General features: G+C 43.6%; 2 protein-coding genes across 11 annotated transcripts; one reads left to right on the top strand and one right to left on the bottom strand.

Annotated features, from left to right (window-relative positions):
* Positions 1-1,072: 1,072 nt before the first annotated feature.
* On the top strand, positions 1,073-2,785 carry LOC113710036 (uncharacterized). The gene has a single exon (XM_027232885.2). It carries the CDS (start codon positions 1,073-1,075, stop codon positions 2,783-2,785), a length of 1,713 nt encoding a protein of 570 aa, XP_027088686.2.
* A 7,792-nt stretch (positions 2,786-10,577) lies between these two features.
* On the bottom strand, positions 10,578-18,630 carry LOC113710511 (urease accessory protein G). Of its 10 annotated transcripts, none has more exons than XM_072065951.1 (8): positions 18,295-18,630; positions 18,008-18,196; positions 16,985-17,045; positions 16,516-16,554; positions 15,467-15,668; positions 15,032-15,153; positions 14,809-14,885; positions 10,578-11,009 (listed from the first exon to the last, which is right to left on the bottom strand). In XM_072065951.1, exons 1-8 carry the CDS (start codon positions 18,372-18,374, stop codon positions 10,994-10,996), a joined length of 786 nt encoding a protein of 261 aa, XP_071922052.1. In that variant the 5' UTR covers positions 18,375-18,630; the 3' UTR covers positions 10,578-10,993. The 10 variants fall into 10 exon arrangements, 5 of the variants coding, with proteins under 5 accessions (XP_071922052.1, XP_071922053.1, XP_071922051.1 ...); XM_072065952.1 differs by having other exon boundaries at positions 14,809-14,882; positions 18,295-18,629; XM_072065950.1 differs by having other exon boundaries at positions 14,809-14,913; positions 18,295-18,619.
* Between the last annotated feature and the right edge of the window lie 7,681 nt (positions 18,631-26,311).

Genomic DNA, 26,311 nt, shown 5'->3' with positions numbered 1-26,311 from the left:
TCAAGATCAGTCCATTTAGTGGACTTGAAACTAGAGAAGGAAAGAAGGAATTAGAGTAAGCGGAAAGGGGATCTTAAGTTAAACCCGCCAATCCCTTTTTACTGGCCTGCCATGTATGAGGCAAAACTGCTAACCCGTAAGCTAGTAAGTCACAGTCACCAGGGGAGCTCTTCAGTTGGCGCCGTCTATGGGAACGAAGGTACGAGTAGTTGTGTTGATGGCGAGAACGCGTTCAAAGCGAACTGTGGAGAACACCGACCCCGGAGCCGGCGAGGGGTCCCGGCGAGTGGAGACCGAGGCGGCTCGGGGCGCCAGGGGCTCAGCCCTTTCAGGGGAACGGAGACAGCAGATTTTTCAGTTCGTGACGGAGAACCTTCCCATGCTAGAAGACATAATTCGGCAAGCAAAGGAGGGGGTGAAGCCGAGGGCGTCCAAACCTCCAAGGCGAAGGGGAAGGAGAGGGAATCACCTCCCGCTCCTTCGGAGGATGAGTCACGGGACCAGCCCTCCAGGAAGAAACGGCCACGGACTCCCCCTCGGCCGCGGGCCTCGGTGGTCGGGGATAGTGAGGGGTACTCTCGCGATCGGTCCGCTGGGGGCCGACCGAGAAATCCCTCCTCGTGGAAGCTTGCGCGGAAGGAGCCTGAGCGCTCCCCCGTCCGATCTATCAAGAGCCGGCCGCGAGACCACCCCCAGTGGAACCCTGTCCGGGACGAGTTTGAGCAGATCTTGCGGCCGCAGTTGTACGAGGACAACTAAACCACCTCGCCCTTTACCCGTGAGATAGAGGACTACCCACTACCCCGGAGGTTCAAGATCCTGAATATCGAGCTGTACGACGGCTCGACCGACCCGGAAGATCACATTTCGGTCTTCCTGACGCATATGCGCCTGCAAACCGCTGCGGATGGGGTCCGCTGCAAAACCTTCCCCATGTTCCTAAAGGGGAAGGCCCGGCTCTAGTTCCAAGGTCTGGCACCGGGGTCCATCCGGAACTTCCCCGAGCTGGCCAGGCAGTTCGCCGTCCAGTTCGTCTCCTCGAAGACTTTACTCGAAAAATGCGACTCACCTGATGGCAATCAGGCAGAAGCCGGACGAGTCCCTGAGGAACTTCATGACCCGCTTCAACACGGAGAGCTTGCAGATCAGGGACAAGGATGAAAATGTGGTCATGGCCGCCATCATGAACGAGCTCAGGGTGGAAGAGCTCTTTCTCAAGCTCGCCGAGAAGCCTCCCGGAGACCTGGAAGAGCTCTTGACTAGGGCACACGCAGCCGCTAATGCGGAGGAGGCTGCTCGCCTGAAGAGAGAGTCAGATCGGGAGATCGAAGATAGGAGAGGACGGGTAAACCCGCCCGGGAATAAGGACGGCCCGGCCAAGAAGAATGTTTTCGACCGGCTCTCAAAGGATAAGGCCCCCGGTCAACCGCCGCTTCCAGAAAAAGGCTACAACCCCCTAACTCGGCCCAGAGCCCAAGTTCTGGCCGTTATGGAGGTGGAGGGCCTAGTGGGGTGGCCGCCTAAGATGGGGACACCCCGGAACAAGAGGAACCAGGACCGGTACTGTGCCTTCCACCGTGATGTCGGGCATGATACGGAGGGGTGCCGGGCCCTGCGAAAGGAGATAGAGGATCTGATCCAGCGCGGCTTCTTGGGGCGATTCGTGCAGCAAGGTCGACCAGGCCAGGAGCCTGGACGCACCTACCGCGGAGACAGGGGCGAGGGCCAGCTTCGTGGCCGCCCTGAGCGGCGTGACGTCCCTTGGGACCATTCCCCCGACCAGGACACCCAGAACTTGACAGGGGTAATAAACACAATCGCTGGGGGCCCCACGGGAGGGGACAGCCATGCGGCCCGGAAGAACAGGCGACTTCTTTCGGAGGGGAATGACTCCTTGAAGCGCCTGCGTATGGACGAAGAGATCACCTTCGGACCAAGGGACGCGGTTCCTCTGGCGTCTGGAAACCACGAGGCCATCGTGATAGACGTCGTGACCAATAACTACCGGGTGAAGAAAGTGTACGTCGACCAGGGGAGCGCGGTGGACATCCTGTTTTACCGGGTGTTCAAGGAGCTCGGATTGGAGGACGGACAGCTAACCCCGGTTCGGACACCCCTTGTGGGTTTCACCGGACCGCCCATCACTCCGGAGGGGATGATCACCCTGATGGTTACGGTAGGGCAGGCGCCCAAATGCCGGACTATCCCCGTCAACTTCGTGGTGGTCAAACAACAATCCCCGTACAACGTGTTCTTGGGACGGCCCGCCTTGAATGCCTTTCGAGCTATCCCCTCGTCTCTCCACCTCAGCGTCAAATTTTCCACCCCGGGAGGAATAGCTGAGGTGCATGGGGATCCAGAGGTGGCCAGAACTTGCTACTTGGCCGTGCTCTGGGGACATGAGAAGGTGATCGCCCAGACGACCACTTTAGAGCCTTACATCCCGGGGGAAGAGGCCCGGCAGCTGGGCACCCAGGACCAGATCGAGGAGTTCCCATTGAGAGAGGACAGGCCTGACCAGGTCCTCCGCGACGGTGCGTCGCTACCCCCCGAAGAGAAGGAGGGCTTGAAGGCCCTACTAAGGGAGTACGCCCAGGTCTTCGCGTGGACGGTGGAGGACATGCCTGGGATTCTGACTGATCTGGCCGTCCACCACCTCAACGTAGACCCCCGCTTCAAGCCAGTGAAGCAGAAGAAGAGGAGTTTCGTCCCAGAGAGGAATGAGGTGATCAGGAAGGAGGTCAGCAAGTTGTTGAAATCCAAAATCATCTTGGAGGTGTACTAACCGACCTGGTTAGCCAACCCCGTCCTGGTAAAGAAGGAGGACCAGTCCTGGAGGATGTGCGTGGACTTTACAGATCTCAATAAAGCCTGCCCGAAGGACTGCTTCCCTTTGCCGATGATCGACAGGTTAGTAGACTCTACTGTTGATTTTGACGTTTTGTGTTTCCTGGTTGCTTTCAAGGGATACCACCAGATAGAGATGGCCGAAAAAGACCGAGAGAAGGCCTCCTTTATCACCGAGGAAGGAACTTACTGCTACCGGACCATGCCGTTTGGGCTAAAGAACGCCGGAGCTACCTACCAACGTCTGGTCAACAAACTATTCCAGAATCAGAACGGCAAGAGTATGGAGGTCTACGTGGATGATATGATTGTCAAGAGCCGAACTGATCGGCAGCTCGTCCCCGACCTTAGGGAAATCCTGAACATTCTATTGAAAAGCCGGATGCGGCTGAACCCAAAGAAATGTACCTTCGGGGTTAGGTCGGGAAAGTTCCTGGACTTCCTGGTCTCCCGAGAGGGGATCCGAGCCAACCCGGATAAGTTTCAGGCCATCATAGACATGGCCCCCCCGAGGAGCGTCAAGGAGGTCCAACGGCTCGCGGGCAGGATGGTCGTCCTGAACAGATTCCTCTCGCGCTCCGCGGTAAGGGGGCTGCCCTTCTTCCGAATCCTGAAAGCACCAAAGGACTTCCAATGGACGGAGGAGTGCCAGACAGCCTTCATCGACCTAAAAGCATACTTGGCCGAGCTTCCTGCTCTGACTGCCCCGGAGCAAGGAGAGACCCTGTTCCTATACTTGTCTGCTTGCAACGAGGTCGTTAGCGCGATTTTGGTGCGGGAGGACAAGGGGGTTCAACGGCCAATATACTACGTTAGCCGAGCTTTACAAGGGCCGGAGACGCATTACACGCCGGCGAAAAAATTGGTCCTCGCCTTGGTGCACGCCGCTCGGAAGCACCGACCTTACTTTCAGGCCCACAGCATTACCGTCCTGACAGATCAACCCTTACGGCAGATACTCACAAAATCCGAGGTCTCGGGCAGAATGACCAAATGGGCCGTCGAACTGGCCGAGCACGACATCGGCTATCAGCCTCGCACCGCTATCAAAGCTCAGTCCCTGGCAGACTTCCTCGTCGAAGGAGCCAAGCTGTCCGTAACCGAGCCGAGCTCTATCCCCGAGGAGGCGCGGCCGGAAGAGCCGTGGGTACTATTCGTAGACGGGGCCTCAAGTAAGGAAGGGAGCGGAGCTGGCTTGCTGCTCACTTTGCCCACCGGGGAGGAACTGACCTACGGTCTCAGATTTGACTTCCCAGCGTCCAACAATGAGGCTGAGTACGAGGCGCTATTGACAGGATTGTGGATAACCCACCAGATGGGTGTAACCGCGATCAGAGTCCGGAGCGATTCTCAACTCGTAGTCTACCAAGTCCGCGGGGAGTACGAGGCCAAGGAAGATGTCATGAAAAGATATTTGGCTAAGGTGCAGGAGGCGATAAAGTTGTTCGACCTCTTTGAGATCGAGCGGGTGTCAAGGTCACAAAACAAGCGAGCGGTGCAAAAGAGCATTGGCAAGGTCCAGGTTCTGGCTATAGACAGCCCGGCCACCTGGATGACTCCCCTCGTGGACTTCCTCAGCTCGGGTGGCCTTCCAGTGAACAAGACCAAGGCTCGCCGACTCCACCTCAAGGCTGCAAGGTACGCCTACGCCGGGGGGACCCTCTACAGGAGGTCATACTTGTCCTCCTGACTAAAGTGTGTAACTCCCGAGGAGGGTGACTATGTCCTCCGAGAGGTTCACGAAGGCCTGTGCGCGGCACATGGGGGGTCCTGGGTGTTGACCAAAAAATGCCTGCTCCTAGCCTACTACTGGCCCTCGGTGTTTCGGGATGCCGCAACTCTTATTCAGAAATGCCGGGCCTGCCAGGTGCACGCCCCGCTGCGCCACCAACCTACTCGGGAGATGATCCCTATCCACAGTCCTTGGCCCTTTGCCCAGTGGGAGATAGACCTCTTGGGTCCCTTCCCTCGAGCTCCTGGAAGGTACGAACACCTCGTGGTGGCCATCGACTATTTCACAAAGTGGATGGAGGCCGAACCCCTGGCCACTATTTCCGGAAGGGAGATTCAGAAGTTCTTCTGGAAGAACATAGTCTGCCGCTTCAGGATCCCGCATGTCTTGATATCCTACAACGGGCGACAGTTTGTTGAAAATCCTTTCAGGAGCTGGTGCGCCGAGCTCGGGATTAGCCAACATTTCACCTCGGTCGGACATCCCCAGGCCAACGGTCAGGTAGAGAATGCTAATCGAACCATTCTGCAAGGGCTTAAGACTAGGTTGGAACTAGCCCAGTCTAACTGGCTAGATGAACTCCCTAGCGTCCTCTGGGCTTACCGCACTACGCCAAGGACAGCTACTCATGAGAACCCGTTCTCCCTGACTTACGGGGCGAAGGTGGTGGTGCCCGCGGAGGTCGGTCTCCCCTCGCCTCGGACACAGAACTTCGTGGCGTCAGCCAACGAAGAAGAACTGAGGTGCAACTTGGACATGCTGGAGGCTAAGCGTGAGGAAGCGACGATACGGATGGCTAAGTATAAAAGCCAACTCGCCCGCTATCATAACGCGAGGGTGAGGAATATGCAGTTCCAACCGGGAGATCTCGTCCTAAGAAAGAACTCAGTCAGCCGAGCTCATAACTCCAACAAGCTTGGTCCGAACTGGGAGGGGCCGTACAAGGTCCTCGAGGCAAGCCGAGCTGGGTACTGTAAGCTTGCCAAATTAGACGGTGTAGAGGTACCCCGCCCTTGGCACTTCTCGAATTTGCGATTGTTCGTAGGATAGGTTGGTCCGGAGTATCTTATTGTATTCTTTGGAATTTTCGTACCAGTTCATCATTAAATAAATGCTTAGTTTTCACGTTTTAAGTCCCTTCTCATTATCAATGTCGTTTAACTTTTCACTTCTACACTAGCACACTCAGATAATGCTAAGTGTCCTAGTGGGGGGCCCTGAGAGATCGACGCTCGACCTAGGAGGTCGGCAGGGCTGTCTTTAGAATTTTGCCGCTCGTTCCAAGAGGTCGGCGCAGTTTAAAAAGAGCCTTAGGGTCCGGTGCTCGACCCAGGCAAATTGGAATTTGGTTGTTAGTTTAGCTTGGTCGTCTGATGGGACCCCAGTTTGTCGTCCTTTGGCAAATTGGTTGTTGGCTTACAGTTAGGCAGGTGCTCGACCCAAGAGGCCGGCACGCTGCTTCAGTAAATCAGGTTTGACGGTCGATTCAGGAGGTCGGCATAACTTAAAGCCTAGAGGTTTGATGTTCGGCCCAAGAGGTCGGCGCGTCACTCCGGTTATTAGAATTCAATTGCTAAATCAGCCTGATTGTTTGATGGTTTGGTGTCCCTGACAACTTAGCCGTTAGCTTAAAGGGCGATAGATTCTCGACCCAAGAGGTCGGCACGCCGCCTTGGTGGATCTATTTGGTGCTCGACCCGGGAGATCGGTGTTCCTCTTCGGTTACTAGAGTTCGCCGCTAACTAGGAATTGAAGGTCAAAGCAGATAGTTTCATTCAAACTTCATCTCATATATGCATTCAGACCCTATCTATTACAAAGCCTACCGAGCTATACAAGGAAAGGAAAACCTAGCTATGCCTTCTTCTTGCTGGCGACCTGCTTGAGGCGGGAGCTGAAAGTACACCTTAAGCATGTTGAGAGGCGTATGGAGAAGGCTGTTAAAAAGGATCTGTGGAGATCATGAACTGCGGGGCATGGCCACATCCTTATAAGAGGATGGAAAGGGTTTCTGGAGTGGCCTCTGCCCTAAGCCACTGGCTCCTTCCCAGAAGCCCTGCCAGGGGTCTCCTCCTCCTCCAGGGGGAGCTCCGCCAGCTCGGCCCCTACATCGCTCCTACCCGTCAGATCTTTCAGAGCATGCCCTTTGCAGTACCCATCGAAGAGCCAGTCCAGCTTCCCCTCGGCTGCGGGGTTGTAGTCCCTGAAATCAGCCAAGTTGAAGCCGGGTAGGTTGAGGCCCTTCACCTGGTCCAGGGCCCGCGTGACGCCGACCTGAAGGATGGGCTGGTTGAGGAGGGCCACGTCCTCTGCGAACTGCTCAGAGGAGATGAACTCCCGAACAGCCTTGGCTGACGGTGCCGGAGAGCTCAATGGCTTGGTCCTCCCTCAATTTCGCCATGCCCTTCTTCTCCTGGTCCAGCTCGGACCGGGTGGCGGCGAGCTGGACTTGGGCCTCCTCCAACCCCTTCTCGGCCTTACCCAGTTTGGCCTTAAGGGAGTCCGCCCCCTTAAGGGCCTGGGCAAGCTTCTGCTCGGTCTCTCGATGCTTCTTCTGCAACTTCTCCAAATCGGGAGACAGCTCGGAGAAGCGGGTCACCAGGGCAGCATCGACGGCATTGGCCTGAGGAAAGGAAAGTAAGAGTAAGCACAATACCAACTCCATCAAGGGAAAGAGAAGGGGCCCAAGGGGCCTAAGCGGGAGAGGGCTTACTTGGGTCTGGGTGGTGTAGTACATGTCCTGGAGCTCGAACGGGCTGGCCAGCTCCATCCACCTCCTATCGCGTAGAAGGACTGAGCCCGTGACCAACTCGCGAGCCACTTCGGGGAACTGGGCTCGGTCGTTGATGGCGAGCTCCCAGGACGGGCAGAAGTGGCGGGGGTCGTGCATGGTGGGGGCTTGCCCCGGCTTCGTGGGGGCCACGTGGCGGAAGTGCCATAAGCTCGGGGGAGCGCTCTCCCGAGCGTGCTCCTCCGCGGAGCCAACCCCCAGGTGGACAAGGCCCCCCGACGTCAACAGGAGAGGGCGCTGTGCTGGGGCTGGCGTCGGCTTCTTCCCGGACTGGGAAGGCTCGTCCTCTCGACCCCTCTTCTGCCCTGGCCCCTTCTTTTTGCCGGCGGCCTGCTTGGAGGGGGATTGAGACTGGGAGGCCACCTTCTGGGGGGCCGAGCTGCCCCCAGGAGTCGGAGAGGTCTCGGAGGCCTTTTTCGCCGCCTCAGGCTGCGTGGTGGGAGCGACCTCCTCGATTGGCGCGCCCAGTAGCCTGGAGAGCTTCCTCACTGCGACAAGCATATCCAGGTCAGCCAAAACAGGTCAGTAGGGAAAAATACAATATATATGTAAATACAACGAGCTACAGGGACAGAGTCGGCGTTACAGGCTTCGAGGTTGGTAGGGGAGGCCACCACCTCTCCAAGGGACCCTGACAACGTCTCCATCAGCCCGGCCGCAGAGATCTGCTTGGTGGAGAACTTGGCGGCAAAGAGTTTCACCTTGGAGCTCATCAGTTGGCCGAGGGCCTCGGGGTCCAGATCCTCTGGATAGGGGTCGGAGTCGACCTCCCCGACTTTCCACATGTTCGGGGGAAAGCTCGTGGATTTTACAAAGAGGAAGTCCCCCTTCCAGTTTTTTATGGAAGAAGGGACCCCATAGAGTAGATCCTGGGTACCCTTCCCCTCCCGAACTTGGCCAGCCCCTCGGCCGGAGAAGTAGTACCACCCAGGGAGGGAGAGCTTGAGGATGTAAAAGGCCCGGAAGAGGGAAATTGAGTAGGGGATGGAGCAGATTTGGCAGTAGATCAGGAATCCAATGATGATCCTGATCGAGTTGGGGTGGACCTGGGTGATCCGGAGCCCCCAGTAGCTCAGGATCTCCGTCAGGGCTGGAGGAATGGGGAGCCGGAGCCCAGCGAGCAGCTGCTCCCTGTAGATGGCTACAAAGCCAGGGGGAGGTCGGCAGGCTCGATCGTTGGGCCCGGCGGCTCGAAGGCCGGAGGGATGAAAAAAGACCCGGCCAGCTCGGCCACCGCCCCGGGTGAGAGGGTGATCTCCTGCCGGTCGGGGTGACCGTAGTTGAACTCAGAATCATCCCCCTGCTCGGAAGCAGGGGTCCCCTCGGAGGAGTCCCTGTCCTCCCCAGCTCCCCCTTGGGCTCCGTCAGGGGAGTCGTGTGGAGACTTGGGGGAGGGGATAGAAGTGGCTTGCTGCTCGATAAGGGCATCAAGCTCGCCCACCTCCTCCAGGAGTCGGGCAGAAGGAGAATGGGCAGATGGAGAGCTCATGATGTCAATGGGCTCGAACAGGTCAGGAATGAGGAAGTTGGGATTAGAAGCAGAGGAAGAAGAGAGAGGGGGAGGAGAAGATGAAGATGAAGATGAAGATGAGGACGAAGATGAAGAAGAAATGAGGATTCTGGGGGCTCTACGACGGGCCGGAACTTGGGATGCGGTGGAAGTAACGTCGGAGCGATCCGATATAAAATGCAGAAGGTGGCAAAGGAGGAAAAGAAAATGCGGGGAAAAAGAACTTACTGATGATCGGAGGGGAAAAAAGATGAAGGAACCGCCGGAATCTGGGTACTGATGGCCGGAAGTCTTGCAGAGAGAACCTTTGGGAGTAGAGGAAATGCGTGAAGAAGGGAAAATGGCAAATAGAGTTTGAGAGAGTCTGATAATCCCTATTTATTGGGAGCAAAATGGGGGGGGGGGGGGAAACGGCTGCTTGAATTCGAACCGCCCCATGTGAACGCATTTAAGAGCGGTACGGAAACCGAGGAGACGCGACAACTGAAGGGACGCGGGCGCAGCTTTTCAATGACAGCACTGTACCGGAGATGACCGCGGCAGTACGAGGCGACGCTGGGCTCCCACGTGACAAGGATGTAGATCAGGTCTGCCTGGAAGCCCTACCTAATCTAGGGGGCTAGTGCAGAGGCCCCGTCCTGGGCCCACACACGTGGCAGCCCAGGGAGGCCTGAGCTGGGTTTAGACCCTCAGACCCATGGGAACCGTCCCGCGGCCCCCCGCCGCTAGGGCTCCAAGGGGCTCCAGAGAACAGTCCCACAAAGGTCGGGATTGCTCCCCCTCAGTGCGGGATTGAGGCTATTCTGGGCAGGTCCCGCAACGTACGGAGGTCGGGCTCCTAAACAGGTATAAATGGTAACGCACACCGGCTGCGCAAGGTACGTTGACTATTGGACAATTACCCCCGACTATTTTTACTTCCCGTGGATTTCACTCATCGAAAAACTAACTTGACCGTCGGAGTGCCCTCGGAGACGTTCTCGGGGCTCCCCCATTGGATTACTTTCTTGTTCGTTTTTCAGGCTTAGGACGCGCTCTTCTCATCAGGAAAAATATTAGATGGAAAAAAGAAATAAAGTGTGCCTCTATCTCTGTCCTGGCACATGTGCAACGTATGTGGCAATAAACTCTAAAGTTAGATATGACAATATTATTTGAGTAGACAAATCAATTTGAAGCATAAGAAAAAAAAATTCTCCTCAGTGGAGTTAAATGCATTAGTGATTATTCTTTTTCATTTGATGAGCTGCATAATTATGATACTGATCGTACTCATCAAAACTTTTAGATAAAGCGTTGGGAACACATACATACATGTCCTACTCGTCAAAAACTTTAAGCTAATTCTCTGGGAATGCACATATATACAGTCACAGTATATCTGACATGTATTTAAGGTGCTGACTTGAAGGTAAAAAAAAAAGACTCAAATTTGATGTAATTTTGTAAGAGATTGGATTGCCAATAAGGACGCAAAAGAGTCAAAGTTTAATTTAGTTTTAGATCATGCACACACAAAACTGAGGCTCGAATAGGGTTAATGAGCTGTCAACCTCAAATGTAAAGCTCAAGTTTTGAGTTAGTCAAGCTATGCAAACTTAGCTCATTCTCAAGCTTTGACACGAGAGCTTGCAAATACATCCATTGAGATTAATTTAAGACAAATAAAGTTGTGCAACACTCGAATCAAACAAGACTTAGTAAGGACTCACTTGAGCTTTGGTTATCAAATCAAACATAGAAAACAACAAAGTGTTTATTGAAGTTTCAAGCTTGCCTTGATTAATATGAAACATGAAACTTACACAAGTTTCAAATTACTCCCAACTTAATTTCGATTAAGACTCTTATGAATTCAGCTCAAGAGCTAAACAAGCTATTTTGAACTGGTAAAAATAAACAGCAAACTGAAATGCTAGAGCTCTGACTTGATTTGGCTTGTTTAGACCCCTATTCAAAACTCTCTGCATTTCCCACCACCAATAGGAAATAGGATAAAAGCAGCTTGGAAGTGAGCATTGGCAGACAAACTTTCATAATCTGGTTCAATGACGCTGCTTTCCTGTTGCTGCTTCCCAAGATCCCAGGATGCGGTTGACTATTTCCTCCACACCTACACCATGCTTGACCTGCATGTGCATGTGTCAACAATGTTAGCGGATAATTATCAAATTTGTCAACTAGTTAGAGATAAAAATGCTGTTTATGATGAAAATTTCCTGCAGATAATATGCTAGAGATTTGAAGTATAGAAAAATCATAGATGAACGACATTCTCTAACGTGCCATAGGATACAGTAATAAGATACGTAGCTAACATACATCCCCACTAGTTGCATAGGGCAATCTGACATACAAACCATTGAACATGGCGTAAGCTTATACAAGATAACCAGACTAGCTTTGAAACAAAGACTGCACTGGACCTTAGTGCTATAAGTACGTTAAGTTGTTTACACACCAATTCAACATAAATTTAATGAACCCAAATGATTTCCAACTCCAGTGCATGTTGTGTAGTAAAAGAACTCCTCCTTAAATTATACAGTGTCAAACAAATGAAAAGCTCACAGATGCAATGTAGGCAAGCTGCATTATTGCAAGTAAAAGTATCACTCATTTCATTGATTCCAATAAGATTCTGTTGGTCAACCAAAAGTAAGAAGTTTCAGATAGGTGAAAGTGAAGATGAGGATCAACCAAGACACAGTGAAGGGCAAGACACAGACCAAGGAGTGCTTGCACAAGGATAAAGGTGGCATTCCAAATTTGACAGACAAATGTCAAGGATAATTACCAGAGCCATCGATAATCCAGAAGGAAAAATTAGAATACCAAAACAAACAGATATGGCAAATTGTCAAACATTGCCAAATACTTTTACAAGCAACAGTCTCGTTGAAAGAGGGAAAACATGGACAAGCTATTCTGGAAAAGAATAAAGCTATACTTAAAACGGGGAAAAAAAAACTAGTGACATCAACACGACACTAAATAAATTTTCTAGTTTACCCCTAATTAATTTCTCCTCTTGCTCGCAATGTGCTGTGTGAATTCCCCAAATCCATGGCTGCCTTGTCCCTCTCTCCAGTCTCCTCCTGCCCTTGTTTTTAATTTCTCCTCGTAATCTTCTTTCTCCTCACTTTTTCTTTGCTTCCTGCCTATTTACACAACCCAATCTAAGTTATTTTCCCTCTTGGCATGCTCCACTTCCTAATCTCTTCCCTTACCAACTAGTGGACTTGTGATAGTGTTTTGTGAAGCTTTGTGTTGTTGATGGTGGTGGTTGTGGCAGAGATGGTGGAGTAATGGCGGTGGTGATGGTATCCCTGAGTTGCATAGTTAATGAAGTTGGTAGAAGTGAAGTGATAATGGTGGTAGTTGTAGTGGGATGGGGGTGTTAGCGGTGAGTAATGATAGTGTTGGCACTAGTTGTTGATCATTGTGTCTAGTGTGGTGATTGATGGGTAGAAAGAAAATCAAACAATAGGGATATGGACATAAAAATAGAACCATGTAAGTGGCTTATGCATGTCTTCTATAAAAGTCACTCAGTGTAGGTGTACTGTTTAGAGAATTCTATCAAGGACTGTAGAGAAGCCCTATACACTAAGCTATGCAAATAACGACTAAGAGAACAACAGCTCTCAAAGCTTTCCAGTTCATTTAGTGAACCAACACAGTTGATTCATGTTAAGAATACAGGTACGGCCAACAACTCTGAATTTGACTCAGGGTTCCACCAATAATGCATTGACAAGTTGAGTGTAATTGTCCTGTTGCAGATGCATATAATTTACTAAATTAGATATGTAAGCAGTGGTTTCCGGGGCATTTAACTACTACTCATGACCACAAATCTTATTAATCATTATTGTTGGGAGTTTCAGTAAATATACAAGTACCATTTTAAGGAGTCAGAGCTAAGGATTTCCTATTTTTAGAGTTTAAGGAAATATAGCAGCCCAGGGCATTGATATTTCACTCCGCTAGTTGTTACTGCACAACCCTCCACAGATTTTTTGGCCCTCTATCCAAGGGAGCTTAATGTCCCTCGTTTATCCCGTGACTTGCCTCGCTTTCCAATTTTTCAAAAGTATGCTTTTAGAATTAATAAATAAATCTCTGGGACTCTTTAATGCAATCAATTAATAGTTTCAACTCCTGCTTTTTGATTACAGTATACCTCCAAATTGTGCTTCCACGCAGATTAAACTTTTTTTCCTCCAAACTTAACTGTTGTTCAATAACTAAATCAGGCATTAAAGATGCAACAAAAGACAATTTATGCAAATGAGCATACATCTCATCATATCCCACAATACCAATGGTGCAAGAAGATCCAGCAAATATAAGATGGTGATTCATCAACATGTTTCCTTAAACCAAAGAGAATATGGAGAAGATCAAATTCCTTAGAATGTGACTTCCCAGAACAGTTTTAGCACAAAAGAGATCAATCAACAATAGATAAACAGACTGGCCCCATACAATAAACCAACAAGATTTGACATGAAGATTTATCGAGTTTGAAGGTCTTTGCCTACTTTTCATCACAGCAACAAAATTTTACGAAAATAAAGTAAATTCCAGCCCTATCGAGATCATTCCTCTCAAATTAAAAACGTTGGTCTTACGTGCAGCAAAATAAGCATTTTCTCCACAAGCAAAAACACTTTTTTCATTTTTCTTGTTCGTTGAATCCATAAATGTGTTTCAACACATTATTGCTTGTCAAACCATATATTCCAGTAAAGAATGAACGAACTGATAAATAGAGGAATCAAAGTCCTAATGAATATCTATTGGTGAGCAAGAAGTGCAACAGGGTAGTTTTGAAATAAAAAACAGAGGCAAATCATGGGGACAAGGAGGAGTGGAATTATGGTGCAAAGGAAGACAAAAAGGGTCGAGGAGAGTTCCACTAAAAGATAGTCGAATGCCAAAGTTGGCTCCTGAGGGTTTATACTTTTTATAGACATATTTGAAACTTCCAGAGGAATCCTTTGGTGAACTTCACATTTCACAGTTTTTACTTTTCACAATAAAAATGCAACCATTGACTTCAGGATCATGCTTTCAACTTCAGAAACTAATAATGGTCATCAAACTCCATATGAATCTTAGTTAGGAAAACAACTTCTGGGCAAAATAATAACCCTGAGGTCCACGTTAATAAGCAATCTTGTTTCAGATTACAATAATTCCCCATTGTTAGATGTCATTTATGATACATTTAACCCCCTCTGCTATTTAAATCAAACAATAACCCCGTGAAAAGTACTGAAAATCATTGAAAGACGTTTGTGCTTAGATATGTGTACAGAAAGAGTAAATAGAGGACTTAAATAATGGAAAACCACAGTTGAGAACATACATAATGTCAGCAAGGAAAAATCAGTGACAACTTAATGAAATGAACATTGAGGGAAGAACTAAAGTTGACATGACAGACTTACATCCAGCCCCCTGAAGGGTTTATACTAGTAAGAATTCTTTATAACACTTGTCAAAGATAAAAATTTTAGCTCTCTAAAATGTCATTACTATCCGTTTTAGAAATTAGGTACAGATTTACATGAATGTCAAAAAAACTCTAGTCTTAAACCATCTAGGTACAGAGAAGATGCAAATGAAATATCGACCGAGCATAATGTATGGATTAATATGCGACTGTCTATTTAAGATTTTGAATTTCTTATTGGTTATACTACTTACAAGAAAAAACAAGTTCAGCAGAGAGAATATCAATCTTATAACATTGCTTCCTCCTAGTATTGCAGAAACAAGAAAAAACAGAAAGCTTTTGTACCAAAAGGTCAGATACAGCACAAATATTTCTGCCTTGTGATTACAATTTTTTATTAAAGGAGAGTTACTAGACAGTAGGATGCACAAAGCATGCGACTGAAAGTATCGCAAACAAACCTGAGCAAAGACAAATGGCCCACCATCCCGCATCTGCAGCGCGTCACGTTCCATGACAGATAAATCAGCTCCAACTGCTGATGCAAGGTCAGTTTTGTTTATTACCTAATACCAGTGATAACAAAGTAAAAAGAATTTAAGGACTCTGTACAAGGAGTGACATACAAAATTACAACAACGTCAGCGAGAGAAAGCTGCTAATATAGCAACCTCAATTACGTACAAGAAGGTCGGCCTGTGTAATGCCTGGACCTCCTTTTCGAGGTATTTTATCACCACCAGATACATCAATAATATAAATAATATAGTCAGCCAGTTCTCTGCTGAAGTTGGCAGCCAGATTGTCTGCACCATAAAGATAAAAGAAAATTGGCAAAGCATGATTAATGCCGCTTCAAAAAAAAAATTAAAGCTGACAGTTTAAGATTACTGGATTCTATGGCAAGATGCTCTATATTTGACTTGTTGATAGAACTGTTATCTGTTGGTTACGCAACAGAGAAATAGCCAACCAATGGTTTACTAAACTCAGCAAAAATTGAATTAGAAAATTTCTTCCTACAGACTTTCTGGTCATTATGTTTCAAGTGACTTCCCAGATTATATGACATATATAAAATTAAAAACCTCTATCATAGATATTTGGTATACCAATTACCTCCACCAGATTCACAAAGAAGAATGTCTGCTTTGAACAAGTTAGAAAGCTCCTCAAGAGGACCAAGATTAATGCTGATATCTTCCCGAATTGCAGCATGCGGGCAGCCTCCTGTTTCTACCGCACGAATCCTATCTTCAGGAAGTGCTCCATGCTTTATCAGAAACTCCCCATCCTCTTTCGTGAATATGTCATTAGTAACCTAAAAGTGTCATAGCCATATTTCATTTTTTTCCCAGTGCAGTTCAAGAAAGTGAGGATGAGAGAAGATCATTTGCATTAATTTTCACATACAGTTGAAAGGGTGCCACATTGCATCAAAGCAAAACAGGAAGCAGAAACTCTAATTGCCCAAGCAATAGGAGGGAGAAAAAAGCAAACTCGAGAAATAGCCTAAACAAATTGGTCATAAGCATCCTCACAAAAATAGAACCTGACAAAGGTTTTCAGCTTTTTGGAAACACCAAATCTGAGTCAAATACATAATATGAATCTTCTATAGTTTATTCTATGGAAGGTAGTTTCTGGCAAAGTAAATAGGATGGTTCATAAGGACACTTTACAGCACTAACAATATAACAGGAAATACATGCTAAGTTGCCATTTTAACTTTTTTGACTTCTAAATAGAAGAGGTTGAATAACGTTAGGCTGTTCTTCACTGGATTTACTCTTCTTGAGGACAAATATGGGTCGTTACTGCTAAAGTTCTTCACAGTAAAAAATACAAAAGTAACCTTGACATTATCATAGTTGAAAAAACAAATGAACTAATCAAATAACAAGCAGGGAAAAGTAGTTGCTCGTGCACCTTGAGTTTTAGTAACTGACTGCAGTATGTCAAGTCAAATATATACCATATGCAAGTTGCAAAATCATTAACATGTATAAGCTTCAATGCTCAAACATAAATAGATTTGTAAGATTGAAACATTTTGCACAAAATTTGTCAGCTATCCACCATTCTAAGATTAGATTTTTCCAGAATTTCTGTGCAGGACTAGAAATGAAACCCATAACGCTTTATTTGCATGTCTCTGGATGTCTCACACTTGACGACTTAATCCACATAAATTTTCCATCCTCCAACTGAAACAATTGGAAAAACCCGTAAACAAAAACTCAACACTTTTAAGGTTCGTAATTAAGACAAGATAATAGCAACATAGAACCAAGATGTTTTAATGCATACAGCCTTGTCAACATGTTATTTGTATATTTTCCAACAGTTCATGAATATCTTTGCCTAATTATTGCAAGACAAAACCAATAAATCTTCATTGCTGTTAATAAAAACAAGTGTGTTCTCTGAAAAAATTTACATTATCCGTGCTATGATATTGAAGCAGAAGTTTCAAAAAGTTTTCCCATACAGGAAGAATTATAATACTTGTGATATTCACAACAAACAAGGAAAAAAGTCATCAAAATGCTCCAAGGAAAGCTGAGGGGATCTTTATCATTCTTTATCATTTACATGTTAGTAAACTAAAATCCCAAAATTTGAATTGTTACTTACAGCAGCAAGACTGTACTTATCCCTCAAGAACTTACAGAGGGCCAGCATTAAAGCTGTTTTCCTGAAAGAGTAAGCAAAAATTCATCAAGACTGAAACTAAATCCAAAGAGCATAACAAGACATCACGGTCCAACTAACACAATACTCTCTATTTAGTACAGGCAAAAAACTGCAAGAAATAGAAATAGTCACTTCAGATATCAGAACCATCACTTGTTTCCTTTTCTTTGGATGATTGCACTGAAGGTTGGGGGATTCCAAGGTTCACATCCATCATGGACTCATAAGATGTCACAAAGCATGGAGAATACGAAAAAAGAAGATTGTATATACAAGAAAGTTCATCAATCCACAGCTTGAAAAGGATAGTCCAGCAACCACACGCAACTATGCAAATGTGATTAAGATACTTTTGCATTACTATCAGAGACGCAGAACAAGGAAGAACTTGAACACCAAATATTTGTATGCCCATCTACTAGAGCTCCATACACTCACGTAGACAGTTCATATGCAACCCATAACTGGTTAGATCCCTTTAGTTCTGTGGAACTGTTTGAGGACATGGACAATATATACTCCCTCTTTAATCTCTTAATAATCATAAAAAAATAACTAAAAATGTGACAGCATAACTCCTATAAGATATCCAGAAGAAATGGTGCTCCATAATTTTACCATCTGGCTGGCTTCTTAATCTACCAAATACCTTAATCTTTCCAAGCCATTTATCTTTGTAAACTGAATCAACAACAATATTTTTTAAATATCTTCTAAGTCCAATACTTCCCATATATCCCTACTATAAAAACATATATGAAGTTAATTAATCTGTTGAATATGCTGTTAACTCTAAACAAGTAGTAATGAAAAACACATAGTTGAATTGAACAAAAGAATCTCATAACACCCAAAAGAGAGCAGAGAGCGAAAGAATTGACCTCTAAGAGACACAACGAAGAAGTACCAATAGCTTGATAAAGAAGTGGAAATAAACTTGATGGAAAGTTAGAGGGTTCTCACCCAGTACCAACAGGGCCACCAATACCAACAGTGAAGGCTCTCTCATTGAAATCCCTGTTAGAAAGTGGGCGTGCCCTTCGCCTAAAGTAGCCAGGCGAGTAAATGGGTTCGTGGGAATGAGGTGCCAATCCGTCATGGCTATGGTACTTCCTCCCATCTGGGCCTATCCAAGATGTTGCTTCCGAATCCCTGTTGCATGTGTCAATCAAATTTTAGAAAGCAAAGAAATATTTAGACGAACTTTGAATTGAATATTGAGTTAAGTGAAAAAAATAGAAAGAAATTACTCATGGGGAGGGTTCTGGTGGGGATCGTCATGGTGGTGGTGGTGATGTCCCTCGTGGAAATTGTGGTCTTGAGAAGCCATTTTGAACGTGGAAGACTGGAAGTGTCTTCGGAAGGTTCAAATTGAAGTCCGGGAGACAGCAAATAGAGAGGACTGCTGTGACTGACAGACCGACTCGGTGGTTGAACAAGTCAACCCGGTGCCTTGGACACGGACCGGGCTGGTTTACTAGTCTGACCAGTTGCAACCGGGGAAAAATGGCTATTGAACTTGCAGACCGAAAACTAGCAGGAAATCTAAAGAAACCCAAGGCCCTGTTTGTTTGATCACATAGTCTGTGCAAGAAAGTGCATCGTGAGAAAAGTGGAGTGAAACGAGATAAAGAAAAATGAAATTAAGAGTATCCTGCCCATGTTTGGTTGCAGAAAAATTTAAATTGTTGTGTTTGATTAATAGGAAAGTTGCAGAATAATAGGTTAGGATTTTTAGCGTGTGTATGTATATATATATATATAAATCAAAAGTAAATATTGATTTCATCAAAATAAATGGAAACTAACAACATGAACTTTTATACTATTACATCTAAGCATTTTATTCAGCGTCATACAATGAAAATAAAGAAAACATAAAAATGCATTGTCATCGACAAACTAGAAATTCTTATTAACTATATATATATAAATCAAAAGTAAATATTGATTTCATCAAAATAAATGGAAACTAACAGCATGAACTTTTATACTATTACATCTAAGCATTTTATTCAGCATCATACAATGAAAATAAAGAAAACATAAAAATGCATTGTCATCGACAAACTAGAAATTCTTATTAACTACTATTCTAATGAGACTCAAGTTTGCACAGGACATTTTAAAAAATCTTCAATATAGTCATCATCATCAACCCACTCGAGCCACCAATGTTACAATGCTTTTTAAATATATAATTTTCTTATCAGGTGAGCAAGTCAAAAATGCCACAAGACTCGATCTCAAAAACATTGTAAATACAATTTTCTTTCAAACCTTCAACTGCTTTTATATTCTTAAGCAAAGTAGATGGATTGATAAATGTTAGTTCATTTTTTCTATCGATTGTTTCTATCATTTGCTTAACACTTGATGCAATACCCCCATGGTCTGAATATAGGTTTTGGCATTTTTCATACGACGAGTTTCATCCTTATCAGTTGTGTTTGAGGATGAAGCTCTTTGATCCTTATCACTTATTCTTACAGTTGTTTATAAAATCATATAAATAAAAAATTTAAACTATAACTTACCAAAATTTTTTATCGATATGAAGATGAAGAGAAGAAAAAGAAAGATATTTTTTTTGAAAGGAGAAAAGAAGAAGGATTTTATTATGATGGTGTTTCCATGCCTTTTAATTAGTGTTATATATAGATGATTGAAATGGATAAAAAAGATTTAAGGAGAGATTTTACTAACAGTTTTAAGTATAAAATTTTTTGAACATCTAACAAACAAAAAAGAGAGATATGATAGGATACAATATTCAACGGTATTATCATAATTCAAAAAATATTGTTATCCAAAAAGATTTATCCGTTAAAATTTTCCTATTGTAATTCAAAAAAGATTTTCCTAATTCAAAAAAATATTGTTAAGATTTTCCTCCACTTTTCTTACAACCAAACATTATCCAATGGATTTGAGAACTAAGTCCAAAATGACCATTTTAACTTAAACTAGTTTTTTTAGCCTCACGCGATGTGTGAGAATGCCTTGAGTCTGTGTTAAACAAGATCAAATGAAAGGCAAGTGAATTAATATAAAATGGTTATATATTAAATACATGATGGGTACTAGTAACTGAGGGGAATTTGACTTTAGGTAAATTGGTTATTGTCATTATTCGTTTATTCATTTGGTTTGTAATTTTGTCTAGATAGTCAGTTATTGGCTTAAGATCTTTGCCAATTCTTAATACTATAAACAAATGGTGCATTCATTTGAAATGTGCAAGTACATACAAATATCACAAATATGGTGATACTAATCACTTTTAAAATTATGCTCGCACTATTTCTATTGTGACGCCCCGAAAAAAAAGAGTTTGAGAACCCGAAAATTTTCTAATTTTCTAGGGTTTATTTTATTTAATCGCCCGCCTTTTCTTCATTTTCTTTATTAGAAAAATTCCCCAGATAAAGTTTATGAGCAAAAATAGTTTTTAGATGATTTTTCTAGTATCGGTTAGATTTTGAGAAAATAAGAACGTATATCGGACGTGGGACCCACTAGTGCGAAAAGTTCGAAAAAATTCGGCCAATAAGGTTAAGTTTCGGATACTGTGTGAAATTTATCGGGTGTTAAGAGATAAGTAGAGAGTGAAATTTGATTGATGTGAGAGGAAACAAAAGGATAGAAATGCATTTAATGGAGTGACAAGTGTCACACTTCCATTGGTTGAACGCTAAGACAACTATTCACCTTTTTGACCTTTCTTACCCTTGGATTAAATATCTCAAAAATTGACTAAAAAATTCACTCTTTCTTTCTCCATGTTGGCCGGCCACCTTAAGCTCAAGAAGAAAGAAAACTTCTCCAATTTTAAGCTTCCAACTAGCTCAAATCATCCAAACCAATTGCTTACAATTGTTTCTACTCCATAAAATCCCTCCATTAGGTGCTAGTAAGTTGTTTGGTGAAGTTTTTAAGGAAGCTAAGGTGTTCTACAACTCCTTCTCTCTTGTTTACTAGGTAAGTGGTGATTACACTTCCTCCTACACTTAATGATGCTTAATTTGTGCCTAGTGGTGGCTAAAGTGCTGAAATTTGTGGTTTGTTTCTTGGTTTGAGATGAATTGGTGAAGTTTTTATTTTATTGAGGAATTTTCTGGTTTAATGTGATCATGATGTTGTGGTTATTTATGATGGTTGGTAATGAGGGGTTATGACTCTAGTGGATGTAAATGATTGGTAATTGCAACCAATTTTGGGTTTGGAAGGAATTTGAGGAAGTTAGGGTTTCATAACCCCCTTTTCTGTCCGGTTTTGGATCATATGGTTAGAGGCCGAATTGGCCTTTGCTTAAAACATGAAAGTTGTAGGTATTGATGTGTTTGAGGTTCCTGTAAAATTTCAGGGCAATTGGAGTAGTGTAGAATGAGATATGTCGATTTTACTGTTGCTGTTCTGGGTTGATCAGAATGTGCGAACTGCGCTTGTAATCGTCTGTTTTGACTGGAATTTTTTTGGATTTGGATGTTGGTGTCTTCTGATGAAATGTATCTTGATGTCTTAGCTATCATATGCCTTTGGAATTTCTGCATTCGGACCTGTATAGACTGAGTTGGACTGATTACAGCATAGTGTAATTTGTAAACCTGCAATTACGGTTCTGGTTTGTTATTTGGCATATTTGACTTAGTTGTGCTCGGATTTGGACTGAGTGACCTTCTACATTGTTGTAGCCCTGGTTCTTAGCTTCGAAACGGTGGGTCTTGGACCTCCATCCGATACTCGATGTGCCTTTGGTGCCATTACCGTAAAATGACGTCAAAACTGTTTTTCTGGTTTTGAGTTTAACTTTCATTTCCGAACTTTTCCCTAGCTTGACTTGTCTTGGTACTACTTGGAGCTTGCTGGATGGTTATTGGATGAACTTGTTGTTGTGTGTGTACCTTTGGGACTGGCTGAGGATATAATGAAGCCATGATGGCTGGAAAAGTAAGCAAATTCAGGGGAAGTGCTGTCCGAACTTTGAAAGGACTTGATTGCATTGAGTGTATGATGGATGGTTTCTGAGCCATGGAGATGAGTGACCTCAAACTATTTCTAAAATTATTTATGAACCGTTTCTTGCATTATTTACTTTTGAACTGTTTTCAAAGTTACTTTTGGAACTGTTTTCTTACATATCATGCGTGCTTGCATATCAGTGTCTTGTTATTATTGATTTTGCTTTCAATGATTGTTAAAACGAGTTTTCTAGGCGAGTGTGTACTTTATCGCACTCGACCTAAATAAATATGAAATTTTCAATGATTAATGATTGAATGCTACTTGCGCATGAATGTAAGCCTTTTGGGCTGAACTGGCCATTGCCCCTTGTTACCGGTCGTCTCGAGCCAGAAACGGACTCGGTCGGGCGACTAGGAACTTGGGTGAACGTTTCGGTATACTCGAGTATTACCTTGTAGGTTGGTGGAGCCTGGCCAAAAGCCAGGGACGGGTGAATGAATGCACGAATGAAACCAAATGCAATGAAATGACAGGAGAACGAACGTATCCTTTTCATGAATGTTACTATCGCTTTCCATTGTAAATGTTTCGTGAATTATTGATACTCCATATTGAAATGACATCATTGAAATGAACTATTGTTAAACAGATTTGATTACTGATTTTACTGGTTACTCGCTGAGCTTCTAGCTCACCCCAAAATATTTTATTCCCCTCCACAGGGCTCAAGGCGAAGGAGTGGCTTGTAGTGTTTATTCATGGATTATCTCATATATGGATTGAATTTTGGATTCCGTTTGTGTAATCATTCATATTGGGATTGTATTGAACGTTTAGAATTGATTGGATGTGTAATAGGCTAGTTTTGGACTTTCTCTTGTATAATCATTGGGATCATGGATCAGAGTGGCGCTGCGGAAGCGTGGACGCTTCGCTTTTGATATGTAATTATTGGTTTATTTGATGTATATCTGAGTTTTACATTGCTATTCGTTTGAGGTTTGTAGTGAACGACTGAGTCCCGGCGAGAGCTGGGCAGGCGGCCCGCCGAACCCTCTGGTTCGCCTTAGGGGGAGGTGGGGCCGTGACATCTATCTAGTAAAAAATGAAAATAAATTTAAACAAGTAAAAGTCTTCTTGAAACCTATTGTGAATAAATACAATGGTGGTGTCAATAATTTAAAAGAACAATCATCACATCTCTACAGAATAAAAAATGTCAAGAAATTGAGAATTATTCACGGTATAGTAAAACACATATGCTTCTAGCAATTGTAGTAAAAAATATCATATTGATAAGTGTTGTTTCTTTTAGTAATAGTTCCAATAGAACATGTCTTCTTAAACTTCTTGCACTCTTTGCAACATTTTTTGAGTGTAGCACATAGATCATGATTGTCATATTTTTCTTTGTATCTCTTTTTTGGTGCAAAGACAAATGAAAAGTATAGACCATTAGTCGATGACGATGAACTTTTCCTACTCTTTTTTCAAGCATTCTCTGAAAAGGACTTGAACAAATTATAGTAAGCTCAAGACATACAATGTGTAGTATATTTTATCTTATAACCTTAATAACTAGTTGGACCTTAACTACCATTTGAATCGCATGAGGATGTCCAAATTTCTTTCTGAGATTGCTACGAAATGCCTGGATTTTTGCTTGAACTTGTTGCAATTTTCTTATACATTTGTGGGAATGCATTAATAGGAGAATTACTTAGGAAATACTAAACAATAGCTAGGAACAACCTGGAGAAATATATCATACCCAGATTCATTGCATTGTATTATCCCTATTCCCGCAAATGCAAAGAAATAGTATCCTTGCATCTACAGATTGATCTTAGTATGGACCATGCAATATTGATTTATAAATAACCAAACTAGGATTTATCTCTACCTGTCTCGTATCATTGAAGATTCTAATAGTATTTTCCATGTTTCCTTGCTTGCAATACCCATCAATACCTATCAGTGAAGATTCTAAGGGTCTTTTCCATGTTTCTTTACTTGCAATACCTATCAATCATGAATCATAACTAAGCAAACTGGAATTAGTCCACTGATAAACACGTTGCATTGTAAGTTGATTTATATATTCTTGGTTCTACAAAAAATAACTGACGAGTTTCATGGACGAACAAACATGTTCGACAAAATTCTTCCAAACAACTTTCACAACTCAAATGCCCCACCAAACACCGATTTTTAGAATATCAATGAATTAGTGTTGCATAGGTTCTTGACCAATTTATGAAGAAATTCCTCTGCTATAGCCACACACCTAACTTCCAAAATCAACTGGTGAGAGTAGTACAAGTAATTGGATCAACTCAACCCTCTAACATGGTTCCCTTTTTCCCTAACACAATTCTCATTAGTACAAGTAATTTGTGAATCTTAGTCCCAAGCTTTTAATGATTACAAAACAAATAGATGATACTAATATCTCTTCAATAAATACTTTTAGCTATGAAGCAAATCAGATTCAAAGATCAAATGCAAATTGAAAGAGTCAAAGGTTGCTGAAAGCTGTCGGACGCTTGTAAGGACAGGACTGGACGTCCGATAAACATTGCGCAATTTCGGATGCATGAAAAACTTCATCACCAGACATCCGAAGGAATTAAGTCATTTTTTCTAGCTCACTGACTTCGAGCGGACGCAAAACATTAGAGCACCGGACGTCCGATAATCAATGCGGCACTTCGGACGCAAAGCATTGGAGATACCGGACATCCGAAATAACTGAAGAAGATTTCTCATATTTATCATTTGGTTTCGGACGCATGCATCAGAGACACTGGATGTTCGAAAGAATTATAGAAATTTCCTCAAATTCACTGCCTACTGTCAGACGCGAAAATCTGCTGTATCGGACGTCCGACACCTCCAACGGCTAGTTGACTCTTCAGCTACTTTCTATCCGTTGGAAGTTATAATGAGCACTTCTCTAGGCTCATATAAATAGCACATTGTTAGAAACTTAAAAATAATTTTTGAACATTGAGACTACAAAAAATCAAGAGTGATTTTAGTGAGAAAATACTCTATAAGGAAGTTTTGTACTCTTAATTGTGTAAATCTTGTATAAGCTTTTCTTGTGTGAGAAAAATATTTCAATAGTGTAGTTTTGTGAGGGTTATCCGAGTGATTATAAAACTTCCTAACTTGATCAAGTGTGGTTTGAGGCAAGGAGGAAGTGATCCTTCCTTTGTACACAAAGATTGGTTGTATTTGATCAACTTGAAGAAGTTTACTGTATAAAATAATATTCAAATTCAAAAGGAGTTTGGAATTTGGTTTGTTATTTTTTTCCTTTTACTTACTATCTTGCAAACATAAATTGCTAATCTCTTCTACTCACAAGCAATCTTACTTTCTTATTAACTGTTTCATTAAGTGGTCATTTAGAAAAGAGGGTAAATTTCATATTGAGCCAAAAAGTGTCTCATAACCTGATTAGTTTTTAATTTACCTAACTCACTCCCCTCTTAAGTTGTTTTCGATCCTTACAATTGGTATTAGAGTTTGATCTCCTAGAGATTAAGTTCAAGCGGCTTTGGAGAAAAAATGACAACCAATAATGCCATATTTTTTTAAGGACAATTTGTCACTAGACCCCCAATGTTTAATGGATCCAATTATGTGAGTTGAAAGGAAAGAATGATTATCTTCTTACAATCTATTGATATTGAACTGTGATTTATTGTTAATGAAGGTCCATATGATACATCTATAATAGATGAAGTCACTCATAGACCAAAACCAAAAATCAGAAATGAGTTGACTGGTGATGATAGAACCCACCTCACTTTGAATGTCAAAGTTATGAATGTGTTGTATAGTGCTTTAGATTCAAATGAATCCATTAGGGTCAAAAGTTGTAGGTCTGCTAAATAGATTTGGGATAAACTAAGAGAAATTCATGAAGGGAGTGAGAATGTGAGAGAACAAAAGAAATCTATCCTAGTTACCAAGTATGAATCATTTAAGATGGAAGCTCAGGACAATATTGACAGGATGTATTGTAAATTCAATGATCTCATTAAAGATTTAGAGGTGCTGGAAAAGGAATACTCCCTAGGTGAGAAAAATAGAAAGATCTTGAATGCCTTGTCCAAAGATTGGGAGAGTAAGGTGACTGCCATTGAAGAGGCTAAAGATTTGAATTCTATGCCTATTGAATCTCTTATTAATTCTCTAACCTCTTATGAGCTAAAACTTAAGTCTAAGGTACAAAAGGAAGAGGATGCAAAGGTAAGAAGGAGTATTGCTCTAAAAGCATCTCAAGATGAA

Source organism: Coffea arabica, chromosome 9e (genome assembly GCF_036785885.1).
Source record: "Coffea arabica cultivar ET-39 chromosome 9e, Coffea Arabica ET-39 HiFi, whole genome shotgun sequence".
Taxonomy (NCBI): Eukaryota; Viridiplantae; Streptophyta; class Magnoliopsida; order Gentianales; family Rubiaceae; genus Coffea; species Coffea arabica.
This window is presented reverse-complemented; position numbering and strand designations above follow the sequence as displayed.

Excerpts from the sequence above, each read along its gene's own strand:
- LOC113710036 (XM_027232885.2), top strand. The coding sequence starts at position 1,073 with ATGGCAATCAGGCAGAAGCCGGACGAGTCCCTGAGGAACTTCATGACC.
- LOC113710511 (XM_072065950.1), bottom strand. The coding sequence starts at position 18,374 with ATGGCTTCTCAAGACCACAATTTCCACGAGGGACATCACCACCACCAC. Across the intron at positions 15,669-16,515 it reads TGTGGATTAAGTCGTCAAGT|GTTACTAATGACATATTCAC; the intron begins GTGAGACATCCA and ends TGACACTTTTAG. Across the intron at positions 11,010-14,808 it reads GGCCATTTGTCTTTGCTCAG|GTCAAGCATGGTGTAGGTGT; the intron begins GTTTGTTTGCGA and ends ATGCACATGCAG.